Consider the following 15,225-nt stretch of genomic DNA (forward strand, 5'->3'; position numbering starts at 1 on the left):
TAAAAACAGGACAAAGTTAAAAAATGCAAATGAATCATGAATCCCAACCCAGAGCCATCTAGTCTGTAGCCTAGGGTTACATTAATTTTGACCTGCTGCTGAGGTCTGTGCTCTGCCAATCTTCTGCATTTGCACTCACAACAAGGTGTGACTCAGCTCCAGCTCCATGTACCAACTTTTCCTCTCCCATATCTCTGGGGGAAACGTGGTGCTCTCAGCTGTGCTGCTGATCCCAGACTTTGCCTTCAGCAACAGAAGGCAGACGATTTTTAGCCATGGCAAAGACCCAACTGTCTAAAGACCTCTGTTTAGACTTGGCAAAACAGCCAATTATCCAGGCATCTCAAAATATCAAACTACATTACCAGTGCTTTGATACTTCCAGCTATGTAATCTGGAATAAAATCATAGACCTTTTCTTGTTAAAAAAAAAGAAACTTTAACTAGATAGTAGCACTCAGCTGGGAGAGGGGGTGGTATTTCCTGGCTGGTGAATATGTTGTTTTTGTCATTTGATGTGTCCTGGCCACGCTGAACAACAGCAAAATTTGCACAGACAAACAAACCTTCTTGGCTTCCAAAGAACTGCCTCCTACTATGACTTCTTGGAGATGGTACCCAGCCTTAACAGTTCTGCTCCTCTACAAATTCTCTCTGCTAAGTCACTTTAGATTGAGTCTCTGTGTGTCACATATAATTGAAAATGTGAGCAGTAGCTGGGAGCAATTAGCAGTCCCTGTGCTGAAGGGGAAATTCAGGTAAGAAAGACCGAAACAGATTCAAGCTTGCTCAAAACAGACATTTTCTCCTAATTTATACAGCCTGTTGGACACCAAATTATCAAATCATAAACAAGGATCACTTCTGTCTTCAGCTACAAAGCAGCAGCAGTCCAGAAACATAACAAATTGGAATGACACCTTATCAGGACATCACTGACACAAAGATTAACCCTTTTCCAACTAAATCATATACCAGCTTTTCTTGAAATAGTTCTTACACTCTAGAGGAACATTTGATTTTATGTTGTTTAAGGCTAATGCACCACTCCCTTTAATAATACTGTGATATAGTGAGAAAGAAAGCTGTAGAACAGACTGCTCAGAACTTCCTTTCCCTCTTCAGCTATCCTTTGAAAGTGCCCTTCACTCACAAATTGGTGAATCCTCCTTTAATCTCCTGCTCAGTGGGATCCAGTCAAAGGGCAGCTCCTCCTCCCCTCCTGGAGAGAGCAGGGCTGCAAAGTCAGCAGTGGGAGTGAGCTGGAGGGCCACCAGAAGAAGAGAATTTGTGACCTTCTGGCTCTAGGCTATGAGTTTGACCAACTGAGCCATGCCCAAATGATGTCCCAGTTAATTTTTCACAGACTTAACTGAATCAGCAAGTCCCAGCTACAGGAAAAGCTACTTAGAGCATATTCCCAGGTATATATTTAGCTTAGCTCATGTGGATACTCAAGTGCAGGTACCTTAACTTCAGGAATGCTGAATCGTCAACCTACTGACAGAGAGATGATGCCTTTCCTGGGCTGCACCATTGTTCTGAGACTCTCATTTACACAAAGATCAGAAAATAATCATACACAGAATGAAAAATCCAGAACCACTGACCCCACTTAGTAGAGCTGTGCACACCTCTCATTCCTGGTTTGGGTTTTTCTCTGCTTTTCCCTGGGAGGCACCTCATGCAAATCCTGAAGAACCTTTCCACACCAGAAGAATATAGAGGCATAAAGCATGGTGTTCCCAACATCTGTCTTGATTTCTAGAAAACCCACCAGTCCCACAACAACAGTGAATTCTGAGGGGCATTAAAAACAATGCCAGGGACAATCTGGAAAGATTCATGCTAGAAACATTAGTTCTGGAGGATTCTCAGCCAAAAAATACAAAGGGTACTAAGTCAAGGTGAGCTGAGAAGCATGCAAGGAAAACTTGCCAATAAAAGGCACTCCTTCAGAACATAATGCTTTGTCTGACTGCTTTATCAGAAAATCAATTTACAACAGCTTCTTACTACTCTGAACTGAAAATGACAGGGGTGCAAAGGCTCTAAATCAAGAAGAGGAAGGTAGGCAGAGTAGGGCAGCCCTCATTCACTAAAGCATTAAACATTTTCTACTTTTGCATTTTAGAGAAATCCAGACTGTTATTTTCTTTCCCTGAGAGTGTTTTTCGTTTTGCTGTTTTGATTTTCAAACAGCATAGTTTCTGCTACCCATGGTTAAAATAACCTTGTGTCAGTCACCCAAAGCTCTGAAGCAGTCTGGTCTATTTTTATCACTTTTTCATGGCCAAATATCTTCAGAGATGCCTAAAACTGCTAATTTAGAATTATCCTGTTGTAGAGAAGAATAAATGCCTAAGATTTCAAATCAAGCAGTTTGGTAACAAAACCATCACAGACTGATAGGGAAATTCTGGTAGCACTTTCCAGAAGGTTTAGTTAAAACTTTCAACATGCACAAGGTAGATTAAAAGATCCACCTTGGAAATCAGTCTACAAAGATTAAATGTATTTTGAATTGATCTACTTTAAATGTTATCATGTTCCTTTATTCTTGCTTTACTTCACTTCAGAGTACTTTCAGTTTTGTATACCAGCTCTCTCACAAAAAGGAAAATGCAATTTACCTTTCCCTTTGCTTCTTCCTCTGCCACTGCAGCATGACCTCTTTGTCCATTTTCTCCTGGTACTCACCAGTTCCCAATTTTCCATCATGGCTCAATTTCACCATTCCATTTTCACACAATTCTTCTTGAACACAGCTTTGTGCTCTCCAGCACAGTTTGTATTCTTACCTGTACACACAGAGGCAGCACGGTGTCCCCAGCATGCTCTAAAAAGTAATTAACCATGCAGTGTCTCAGCCTCTCCCAGAATGAGCAGGGAAATGCTGGGATATTCACAAACAGTGGCATACCACTCCAGACAGCTCCAAGTCCCCATATATAGCTCTGACAGTCTCCACTTTTTTCCTCACTGTTCCAGCATGTGAAAATCCTGTCTCTTCATACTTGGGAGACTCAATACTCATTTGTTCCACTGTCAAGATGGCTCAACATTTTTGCCTGTTAAGTCTCACAGCTCCTACATTTGCTTTCCCAGCAGCTGGAAGGCTCACTCACCTCCTTGTGGGAATCCTTATGTGCTTCCAGTGTTTTCATGATAGTCAGCTCCGCGTAGTTCTTAAACCGCGCCGGCTGGTTCCGCAGGATCTCCCTCAGCACGCGCAGCGCCAGCGCTCTGATCGAGTGCTGGGTGAAAAACAGGCATTAGAAAAAGTCTTTAAAGAGCTGCTGCTCAAAATCATAGCTTGGAGTGGATTCTCATGGCTCCCTATGCCAGCAGCTCCAGCGGAGTGAGCGGTGGAATCAATGTAATAAAATTCAGAATTGGGCTCCTTGCTTGCTCTTGCACAAAAAGCCACATAAAATGGCTGTTCTCACATATACAATCAGAATGACTATTTTCCTAAATTCCATATTCTTTTGGCAATGAAGTACAAATTTATACTCCCAGGAGGACATCTGCATTACATGAATCTACAGAGAAGGTCAGACCATGTATGTTTTGCCTTTCCTTTTTTGCTCAGCTTGGCAGGTATCAAACTGAGCTCCATCCATGCCACAAAGCTGTTTCTCATGTACTAAAGGAGTAGAACTGACTCTTCCTGTAACTCCTACAGAAATTACTTCCAAGGACTTACTGTAATCAACACTGACCTATGTCTTCATCCTTCATATCAAAAGATCATGAGCAGAAGGGATTTATAACACCTGTTTCAATTTCATACCTTATATTAAATTTTTGACCAGTGGCCACTCAAAATAGAGTTCATTATTTCAGCAGAGGAATACATTCTTTACTTCATCCTCTGCCTTTAAAATACGTGCTTTGCTATTAATCTGCAAAATTCATACAGTAGCACAATTCACATGTATTTAAGACAAAGCCACCAGACCTTCTGATATTTGTGTCATGGTGCTATCATTAAACATGCAGAACTAGAGCAGTTCATGCTTAAACTAAGAACAGTGACTGAGAAAATGTCAGTCACCTACCCTGCTTTCAGAATTTACATTTCTGAGAACATGACATATTTTACAAGGAGTATAAGAAATACTCTGATTTTTGAATCAGATGAAACAAAAAAAATGAACTGTGAGTGCTTTAAAGCCTCAATATTGTAACGTTCAGATAGAGCATGGCTCTGATGTGAAGGTGCCGTGGGGTGTTGAGCCTTTACTAATATTATGCTGCAAGCTGAACAAATATCCCCAAATAAAAAAAAGCCTAGCCTGTAAATTACCACTTTGATCAACTACCAAACATAAAGCTGTGATAATAACACAGGGCTTTTTAACATTTCAAAACAAGATCCCCTATAAAAGCAGCTTGTTCTTGAAGACATTTTTACAAGAGACAAGAAGCTCATCCCATGAGATCTAATACCCTGGGTCTTTAAACCACACAGGAGAAAAATATAAATTTCTTCTAGAATGCCTTTATTCTCCTTGCTGGGAATGGGTTTAATATAGCTAAGAGTTTGTAACTTCATCCTAATTCAGAAGAGAATAACTGAAGCCTTGACAGTTTTTCACTGGACTAGAACTTCTTTTCTGATTCTAGTTCGATTTCCTAGCTATTTATTAGCAACACTGTGGAAGGAAGGAGAAAAACTAGGACATTTTGAAGTAACTTAAAGTTGTCACTGAACAGGGTGAAAACTAGTTGTCAACCTTCAAAAGAAAAAATGAGCAGTGCAGTATCACTGATGAGTGGCAGGTTTCATTTAAACTGGTGTGTAGGAATTATTACCCAAGATGAAGCAAAGTACAGGAGAGTTAAGACAAAATCTACATCTCACATCTTTGTCTCCAAGTGTTTCCAGCAGCAAGAGCAGAATGGTTTTGAAATGCTCCTCCCAAACTCCAAGATTATCTTCCCTTGTGATCTTTAGCAATTCCAGGAGAGCTCCTTTCCGCTCCTCCACCCGCTCGTTGTGGTTGGAGAGCTCTTTCAGAAGATCAGCCACCAAATCCGAATGGTCAATGGGTACTTCTAGGACAAATGGCAGCAAATCATTTGGAGAAATGGGGAAAAGATCAAAGGTGCCAAAATTGCTCACACTCTACAGAAAAAAGTTCATGTAACAAGGGGCCCCCCAAAAATGCATCAATTTCCAGGTGGCCTCAATCAAGCAGGCAACAGAATTTGACTAGCCCATAATTCAACTTGAATTCATAGCACAGCTCATGCATCTGCACATGGCTTCTAACGAACCAGGAAGTGATGACAATTGGATTTCTTCCAGGTCCAACAATTACTTCTACAAGATGAGAACTGCCGTGGCTTTTCCCAGACGTACACACCCAAAACCAGTGGTCACATGTATGACCTTTAGATTAAAGTACAGTGACTCATCAGTGTACTGCAAAAGAATAAAGCTGATGTGTAGCTGCACTTAAATGAAGTCAAACACTCAATAACAACAAGCTGTTGAGTGAGGCGTTTCAGCCATGAAGAGGGGAAGGTCCCAAAGCAGTGTCCCTGCAGACACATGTGGATGCTTAAGGGAGAAGTTTGCAGGAAACCCCGGGCAAACAAGAATCAAAACCACAGTATAATATTTTTTCTCAACAGCCACAGATGAGGTTCTGCTGGGACATGAGAACAAAGGATATTTCATACCAAGCCTGGACTCAGATGCAATGTAATACCCGACACATGCAGAGGCAGGCACGTATCTGAGGACACTACCCACACACAAACACGCCAGGAGGCAGCAAGCTGCTGCAGTGCTAGAGGTGAGCTGGTACAAACCATCCCGAAGCTGATCCATGTCATCATCAAACACTGCCTCCTTCAGAGCAGTCTTGTCGTAAGTGTTAATGGTGTCAGCGTAAGGGTAGGGGTTGTACTCCCGAGCGCGGGGCCCCGAGAAGGCGCGGGGAGGCTGCGTGTTCAGGAGAGAGGTTTTGTTATCCAGAGCCATCCTTCCCCCTTCCACAATGTCACTGCTCCCACGGACATCACCACTAGGGAGAGCAAGGCCACCATCTCGAGACACCTGGGGGAATCACACAGAGGAAAACATGGTAGGTTCAAAATCCTATGGGAACTGAAGCATTTTTGGAGTTAAGCCATCAATAGGAAAAGGCACCAAATTATTTACATGTATTATTTATACACATACTTAAGTAAAGCTTTGATTACTACCTCTTTCTTTCACAGCACTACATCTGCTCAAAAATATCTCATGACCACAGTTTCTGTAACCACTCTTGCAGCATAAGATACTGTACAAGCTGTGCACTTGGAGTGATCACAGGTCCTAAGCCTGCGAGGGAAACCATCCATATGCACCTTAAGAACTGACATTTCCTATTACAGACCTGACTACACACACCATGCAAAAGCCATCACTGAGCCTGAGGAACACTAGCACTGTTTCCATCCTTCATGGGATTCACACAGAAGCCCAGTGAGCACATTCCACAGGAGGCAGAGTTCAAAGGGAACCAAGGGAAACAGTCAGTGAAACCCCATAATTAAAGTATAAGAAGTTAACAACCAATAAGCAGAAGACACCTGTAAGAATACAGCAGGAATAACTGGATTTTGTATACTAATATTTTGCATACAGGTTTGATCACAAGGTTTTAAAATTTCACCTGAGGATATTAATCAACAGAATACTTACAATGTCACAGTCTTTCTTTCCATCACGTTTGATTGGCTCATTCAGGTCCTCTTGACTACGGAAACTAAATTTCTCAATTGCTTCTGTGACTCCACGAAGAGAGCTGTAGATTTCATCAGAGTTTAGGTTCTCCGTGTCATAATCCAGCATACTAAAGACCAAACGTATATGAAATGTTACAAATGAAACTGGAATCCGCTTCTGACTGTTAACAAAAACAAGCTGGAGACAGATGGTTTGGAGTACCCTTTCTAACAGTGATGTCTAACACAACAGGGATGGAATCAAAGCAGAGTTCAGGTCTGAGTTTCCCCTCAAATGAGAACACAAGGAGAACACATTGCTGTAAGTGAAGGGAAAAGAAGGTCCACTGTTTCTTACATTCACTAAGTGTGCTGCCTTCTGCAAACCAAAAAACCCTATCCCCAGTGTGGCAGTGGTGTAATTTAAAAAGGAAAATAATATCAATCACTATGAGAACTCAACAGAATGTGACAGCTGGTAGAAATGAAATCAGTGAAATTTAAGTTTAATAATATATGAAACTATGACAGATTTAAATGGAAAGGAAAATGTAACTTGACATAAACCTTAGCTTAACATGGCCCATTTTAATTTATAAAGTAGTAAAACCTTACTCAACTTTGCACAGTGCCTTGATAAAAAAGCATTTCAGTATTTGGCCTCAAATTTGGCCTCTCACTCAAATGACACTTTCTTGCAGCCTATCTGTTCCTCAGAAATTTCTCAGCAACTTAAATCCTCAAAAGTTTTGGGATTCCTTCAGGAGTTATCCAAGATTAGGTCCCATAATAAAATGCCTTGCATGCAAGGGGAGATGATATTAAAAGTTCTGGCTAAAAAGAAGTTCCTACAAGCATCGAGAAAATAAAAAGGCATTATTGGCAGAGCTTTGCTCTATCTAGGAGAAGTTGAGTTTGCATGACAATCACTAAATTAATAGATCCAGCAAGAGAGAAGAACAATTTCTGGCGGAGTCTCAGATCTCAGTAGAGCCAGAAGCAAATAGACTGAATCAGACATTTACATCAAGTTGTTTGTCAATAAATGGCAAGAAGTGGCTCCCTACAGTGGTGAATTACTATTTCATAACATTTTGGGAAGAATGACAGGATGGGCTTGGAGGCAGATGGCTGAACTGAGTTGTGTTCCTTTTCCACAAAAGAAAGATTCCCTATGAGGTGGGTGGGGGAAAAACCCAAACAAACAAACAAGAAAATCTCTTCTGAATTCTGGGTACACAGCTGTTATTTTCAATGGAACCAAAAGTAGGATATTAAATATCTATTAAATATCTAGAACCACAGCTTTTTTTTTTTTTTTTGGGAACTTCAGACAGAGGCTAAGATTGGCTGCTCAATTCCTTTGGGATTAACACACTGAAAATAGCCATAATCCCTGGCTCCCAAGCAACGTGTTCGCACTACACTCACACAAGCATCAGCACCATGTATTTTGGCAAAGAAACCAAAGAACAACTCCCCAGACAGGGTCTGGCAGGCTAGGGAGAACGAGAAATCACTTAACAGACCAAAATCAGGAAACAAAAGCTGTTCATAAACCTACAGAAGCTGAAGTATTTAAGGCTTTTTGGACAGCTGAAGAACAGTAATGCACCATGAAGGGTTTCCAGATAGAAGGCAAGGCAGTTCTTAGGTTCTTTAGAAGTACCAGTCAAGAATAGGAGATCTTTGTTTCATAAGATCTCAAAAATAAATGTTTTGAGCTCAAGCACATTTAATTCATAGATCTTAAAAGGTTTTTCATACAACTTTGAAGTGGGCAATGAAACTATCATTTGAAAAGGTATTCATGTGACTGTACCTGTGTACTCACACCAAGAGATGACATGACTTACCAAAGGTCACACAATTAAATCCATGGCAGAAAACCCAAGAAATAATCACAAATATAATACTGACAATAAATCTGCTGAAATCATCACTTCTTTCCTCAGGGATGAATTGTGCCCTACACTTTTACCAAAGATCAATCAGAATACAGACTCTTCAGTACTAAAGGACTAAGGCAATTCCTCAGAGCCACCAATCTGATGCATTTGTCAAAGCACAAACCCACATTTTAATAAAAATCTAAAGAATCCAGTGATTTCATGTCAGGAGTAAGCCTGTGTAGGAGGTCACATTATGGCTGTGCTCTACATGAATGAAAATTCTACAATGTGAACACACGTCTCTACTGACAGTATGTGCACTGGAATACTTCACAGACAACACAATGGGGGGAATAAAAGTAAAATGAAACTACACTCACCTTTCAGGGAAAAAAAAAGGCACAAAAGGGAAAAAAATATGACTCATGCAGAAAACTAGAGAAAAGGCACAGGATGAATAAGAAGTGAGTAGAGATGAGCAGTGTTTAGGGATGTCACAACATTATTTTCCATCTGCTGCATAAAACCAATGCAGCTGTCTATAAGTTTATCAAGATACAATTTGGCAGTTTTCCAGTCTGGCATGAAATATATTTTTTTTCCATAAATTGTTATTCAGTTTCCAGTCCCAACTATGTGTAAGTAATCCACAGTTTAGTGTCTTCAAGCAGTACACAGTAACTCACATCCTTGCACTTTCAGGCTCTGGTCTGGAATATATTTAACATTATTCCAAACCTTATCTGTTGTCAGATAAAAGAAGACAGAAAAAACACTCTCAACTATTTTTATTTCAAAAATCAACATGGATCTCCTCCACAGATACCTCCACAGTGTTCTAGCAGAGTGAGAACATTAAATTACAGGTTTTAAATCTGCAGGTATTTACAGAGGTACCTAGCTACTGAATTCTACTTTCTCTCTCAGATGTCACAGGTTCTCAAATTTTGAGCCCTCAAAGAAAATCTTCTTTGCTTTTCTTTCAATAGTTTTTCATCAGGACATTTTTCTTTAAGGAAAGACTATATATAGTCCTTCCTCAGGTAACAGATATATCTACGTCAGGAGAAACCACATTTACAGATGTTGTCAGGGCTTAAACTCTAAAAAATCCAAGGAATTTAACAGTGATCTGATTTGTATTCAGGTTGGGTTTTTTGCCTTAAAACCAGCATACAGCTTTAGTCCAGTATATTGATGCAAGAGCTGTATGCAGACTGGAACAAAATGTGAGGGCATAGGAGGAGGAATAGATGCCAAAATTGCTACTGATAAACTCAAAATCTTGTGATAAGGTAAGGACAATTTTAATTTCAATACTAGAGATTTTCAAGATGTTCCACAATTACATTATACAAGCAAAGTTGTATGTGAAGTCACTCCTGAGCTTTAAGTGTCCATCTGGAGGTACTTAAGTGCCACACATACAGTGCAGCCAAACTGAAGGATCCTGCCCCTGGTATAACGCAACCAGTGCCTGCCAAAAGTGCTCAGCAACTGTGTTCTGCATTGGAAACTGACTGTGAAGCATCTGCCCTGCCATCTTCTTGAGTGGTTGCAAGAGTTTGGAAAAATCCACATTTTTCTATCCCCACTTGCATGCTGCATCTTCCCCAAGCAGCGAGCAGGCGGCTGCTCATCACCCCTGCTCTCAAAGCTATCATCATCTCTTTTCCTTTTCCAACCAAAGCCTCTCCAAGTCCCACATTTGAACAAACCCCGTGGTGTGAAAGGTAAATAATACTGTGACACCTCAGACAAGTTGGTTTAACAGGTAGCTTGTTACCTGGGAGAGTAAGAGCGTCTGAAAGTCTTGTGGGAAGGAGCAGTGGGGATGGAGTTAGGCTGAGAAAGGGGAGGGGGGTGCTTCGACAGCCCATCTGCACTCCAACCCCAGAGCCGACTGCCGTGACCAGAGGAGAAACAAAAGAGAGAAAAAACAGAGAAAGGAGAGGGAGGGAAAAAAAAAGAAACTATAATCTGAGTGGCTTAGTGCTGTCATGCCGCCTTGGAGAGAGAAAAAAATTAATAGAAACAAAATTAAACAAGAATACTCCATTGCGCCTCACAAGTCTTTGTTTTGGCCTTTATTATTCATTTCCATTTTTATTCCTAACATATTATGATTCACAAAAAATCCAGTCCTTGCTTGTACTAACCAGCAGATTTTACAAATGGATATAGCTTCTATAAACAATTCCATTTATAATGTTCTATGCAAACAATCCCTGGCCACATGTGTATTCTATTTCTAAGCAACAGGATTTCCCTGGAAGAAAAGAAATTTGGAATTTATTTTTTTATTAGACACCTGAAGGTACCTTGTAAAGTTCATCTCCTGGTGCCTCTATAAAAACCTGTAATTAGGCCCTACATAATCAGAAAACTTTTGTAGGCTTAAGATCTGATCCTGTTTCACCAGATCCAAACTGAACCCAAATATGCAACAAGTGAAAGTCAGTCTAGAATATAAAGGTATCATGGGGACTTGGCCCAGGTCTCAGCAGACAAAGCTGGAAAGATTGGGTGATACCAGCCTCAAAGTTGATTCAAATCACTTCTTAAACTTTCACAGACCCCTTTACATTATTGTATGACTCTGTGCCTTTGGGTCAAGACATCCATTCCTGTGTCAATTTGTCTAGCCTCTGTTTTTGTCCTTTTCCCATTATGGTACATGGATTTTCAAAATTACCTTCTAAATGAGAACAGATGTTTGAGCTGGTGGAGTATTCACAACACCACTTTGTTTCTATTACATTTCAGCACATTGTCTTGGATAGTTGTAGTTGTATATATGCAAGTGAAAGATACTTTCAGATCAGAAGCAACATACAAGTCAAGAATTACTCCAGTGCAAACAGCAGCAAAGCCATTTAAAAAAACTCCTCTGAAGAGAAGTGTCAAGAATTTCACTCACTAACCAGCAATCTAATCCCACAGCTACTACATGTCAGTATTATCAAGGAAATACCCCAGACTCCCAGACTGCTGATCAGAAGTCTCACAGCTCAGGTCTCACCTCACCTGAACACAGGCCACCAAGCACTGCAGGCTTGTCCTTATTGTATAAAGTGGTGGCTTATTCTAATTGTTTCCATGCCTTTGCTCGCTCAACTTAATACTGAAAGGGTCAGATTTTGATTTAATGGTATTTTTTATTATCAGTGAAATAGCAAGCATGTAAACTTACATAGCCAGATAAAATTGTAGCCTTTTATTCTGATGCATTTCCTCTAAAGATCTTTGAAGGACTAAATCATTGTTTAAATTTTGGGTTAGTTCTGTGTACTTTAATAATCAGTACTAAGCACACACTTCTGGGCTACTAATAATGGCAGAAACTCATTCCAAATGTATTCATTTGATACTCATTCAATTACTCCTACAAAATTCTAGGTGAAAATCTCCAACCTGAATGTAACATTTAAGTTTGCAGAAGTCATTTTACCATTCAAAACAGTATTCTAACACCAAAGGACTTCACAACTTAGCGTTTTCCTTTTTATACTACAACATAATTTATTAAATCTCAGAAGATTTTCTCTGTCCAACACAAACTCGAGCCTTTTCTCTATGCTTTGCCTAGGAAACATTCTTCTCTTTCAGTCTGAAGTTTGGGGGGTTTTTTCCTATTATTTTCAGTCTTCCCAAGTGCCCTTCCCTATTTTATTTTTCAGAAAGTACATCTTTCTTCCATAACTCCTCTCACCAAAAACTAAAACTGTTAAGGAAAAAAAACCAAGCAGATACAAATGCAGAAGTAACTCACAGATGGAGTGGATATGTTATAGTGACCATGAAGCAGAACTGGAGGGAGTAAATGAAGGCAGGAGAAAGGACACTGAAAGCATGTTACCTTCCTGAAGACTTTATGGGACACTTACACAGATGTTATCATCTGGATATGCAAATCAGCTGTTTGCAGAGTCCACTTCAACCAAAACATACAAAATCTATCCAGAGAGCCCAAGCATGTGTACACATAAATACACACATGCACAACTCCCAAAAAATCAGTCATCTGGAGTACATACATAATACAGTAAATCTCTATCCATGAAACCTTGCTGACTAATGTTGAGGATATTGCCCACAAACCATTGGTAATATGGGAGAGCAGCTATGCTTAGAAGCATTTTGATATTCCTACAGGGCCCAAACATCCTTTCTACACATATCCCATCTCCAAAGACAGTATGCTTCTGGATTTGACTCTGATCTGTGAACCAAGACAAAAAATACAAGGAAAGCATAATCTTCAAAACCAAAGCTGGCATTAAGAACTGGAGATAATCCTTCCACTGATTACACTCAGGCTGCCTGTACAAGACATGGGCAGGGACAAAGTAAGCAGAGGCTGCACACAGAGCACCCCAGGAGGCAATGGGAATACACAACCTGACTACAAACCTTTGGCAGAAGGCCCCATGAAAATGTAAAGCCAAACCCAATTATGGAGGAGAGCTACACAGAGAAACTGGGAATCTTTACCCTTTTACACTGCTATGAGAATGACCTGGGCATGCTTATGTTCCAAGTTTGTAGAGAGAAAAGTGACATTTCACAGCAATGCTGAATAGTAAATGACAAGCATTCGAAATGGAAACATGACACTGAAACACCTATACCAAATAATGCAATACTGCAGCATACCCTACTTACCACAATCTGTCAGCACATCTTCCAAAGCCTCTTCTCTCAAAGGACAACCAGAGCTAAATTCTCCCTTTAGGTCAGGACCATGCCCAAACTGTGCTACACAAGACATTTTCAAGAAGGATGCAGCCCAGCAGAGCATCAGAAGCTACTGCCCCTGATTTCAGTACTTGCTACTGCCTTTCCTACAAATGGCAAAAATCTGCAGATACTGTTACAGCTCAGAAGGCACTCACCACAGCTTCTCCCTTCCAAGTATTTTATAGGGCTTTAATAAGCAGCTTTCACCTTTACTCATCACTGAAGAGTAACTTTTAAACATCACTCTTGAATAACTAAATCCAGCAAGGAAGCAGGACACACTTCTTCAAAAGACATCTAAATTTTTGACTAAACACCTCCAAGAAATCTAAAGAAAATGGAAGAAATTATTGTTTTCTAAAGGAAATTCCTGGCCAACTGCATCCATGGCAGAATGCTCTGGAATTATATGCCCTCTCAAACTAGTCCTTGAGAACAAATCACATACGGAAAGAAACCCTTCAGTTTCTAAACTCAAAATGCTAGAAAGCAACAGCAACAATGTACACTGGATGCTTTAATCAATACTTTGATATTTGCCTCCTGACATCAAGAGGTGAGAAAAAAGCAAAGACAAATAGAAAACCGTGAGTGAAGTGGCAATAAACAATCATGTCCCAATGGCAAAACCCAAAAAGAATGGTAAAAGGTTGTGGAATTATAAAATAAGTGCCACATGCAAACATGGCCAACAAAACCACAACGTAACCACAGGGAGACACAGTTAATAATTTCCCATGACAGAAATCAGCAGGGCAACAATGGTCAAGCTAGTCAAAAAGGAAGCAACATAGTTGGAACTGCTCCCCTGAAACTCTACCACTTAATTTCTTAATGAAACCTTTGTGGGAAAAACTCATAATAGGCAACTCGGCTTTGGCTTGCAAACTCTTGGTTTAGTTTTGAATTACAGCAGATTTAGAAGTCACAAAGATGTATTTAGATATCCAAAATTTTCTCAGGAAACCCCAATGATTGCTATGTTGCTGGAATTAGTATACTTATTCATTAATTCATTAAATGCTAAAGGCCTGTACTTCTCCTGACTCTGGAACTCACATGTCTCAGCATCCCTTCAGTGACTGTTTTCCAAGTAACAAGGGTAGATCAAGATATTTCAATGTAAACTACTACAGATTTCAATGTAAACTACTATACTGCACTATGAACTGCAGTCCTCACCCAATATGGTTCCTTATATTTCTTCCACAACCTGTCATGAAGAGCACAGGCAGACAATGGCAGCAGAATTTAAGCTTTTCCAGCATGAACCAGAGCTTGTCCAGGTGACAGCTTGCTATCTTCCTCCAGTATTTCTGTGGCTCCAGAACATACTGTTTACAATGTCATATCCCCTGCTCTGAGTTTTAATGCTGCAAAACATCCACTCCCATCCATTCCCAGCAGCCATGAGTCCACATTGGCTGAATACAAGAATTTGGAATGGACCAGTATCTTCTAGGGTAACGCCTGCAGTTTCAGCAAAACACCTGGCTGCAATAGACCTACTACCCAAAAGACCAGGCCACTGCTCTGCTGGTGAGGAGCCAGGTGAGCAATTTGGGAGGTATTCAGCACTGAAACACAGTCACCACTTCTGCTTGTCCTGCATCCTCACAAAGAATAAGAGGGGAACAGCAGATATAGCACTTCTCTCAGCAGCACCCTGTACTATAGCCAAAAGAACTTGAAGTCCACACCTAAAAAATAGGCACAATCTGAAACTCCTGTTCTGAGAGTCATCACAGACTTTGAGACATATGCAATCTGAACAAGACCTTATTTCTAATGCTGCCAATTAATGTTACCTTTACTACCCACAAATATAATTCTGAAGAAGGCCACAAAAGAAAACTAATATGGT

The 15,225-nt window shown here is 40.3% G+C and overlaps 1 protein-coding gene across 1 annotated transcript in view; it reads right to left on the reverse strand.

Annotated features, from left to right (window-relative positions):
- The window catches only part of CLASP1 (cytoplasmic linker associated protein 1), a 167,307-nt gene that overhangs the window by 14,886 nt on the left and 137,196 nt on the right, over positions 1–15,225 (reverse strand). The window contains exons 32-35 of the mRNA XM_056496335.1: positions 6,707–6,857; positions 5,827–6,073; positions 4,871–5,064; positions 3,129–3,257 (exon numbers count right to left, since the gene is read on the reverse strand). Of these exons, the coding sequence (XP_056352310.1) occupies positions 3,129–3,257; positions 4,871–5,064; positions 5,827–6,073; positions 6,707–6,857 (721 nt within the window). The remainder of the gene's footprint in view (positions 1–3,128; positions 3,258–4,870; positions 5,065–5,826; positions 6,074–6,706; positions 6,858–15,225) is intronic.

This window comes from Oenanthe melanoleuca, chromosome 7, assembly GCF_029582105.1.
Source record: "Oenanthe melanoleuca isolate GR-GAL-2019-014 chromosome 7, OMel1.0, whole genome shotgun sequence".
NCBI lineage: Eukaryota > Metazoa > Chordata > Aves > Passeriformes > Muscicapidae > Oenanthe > Oenanthe melanoleuca.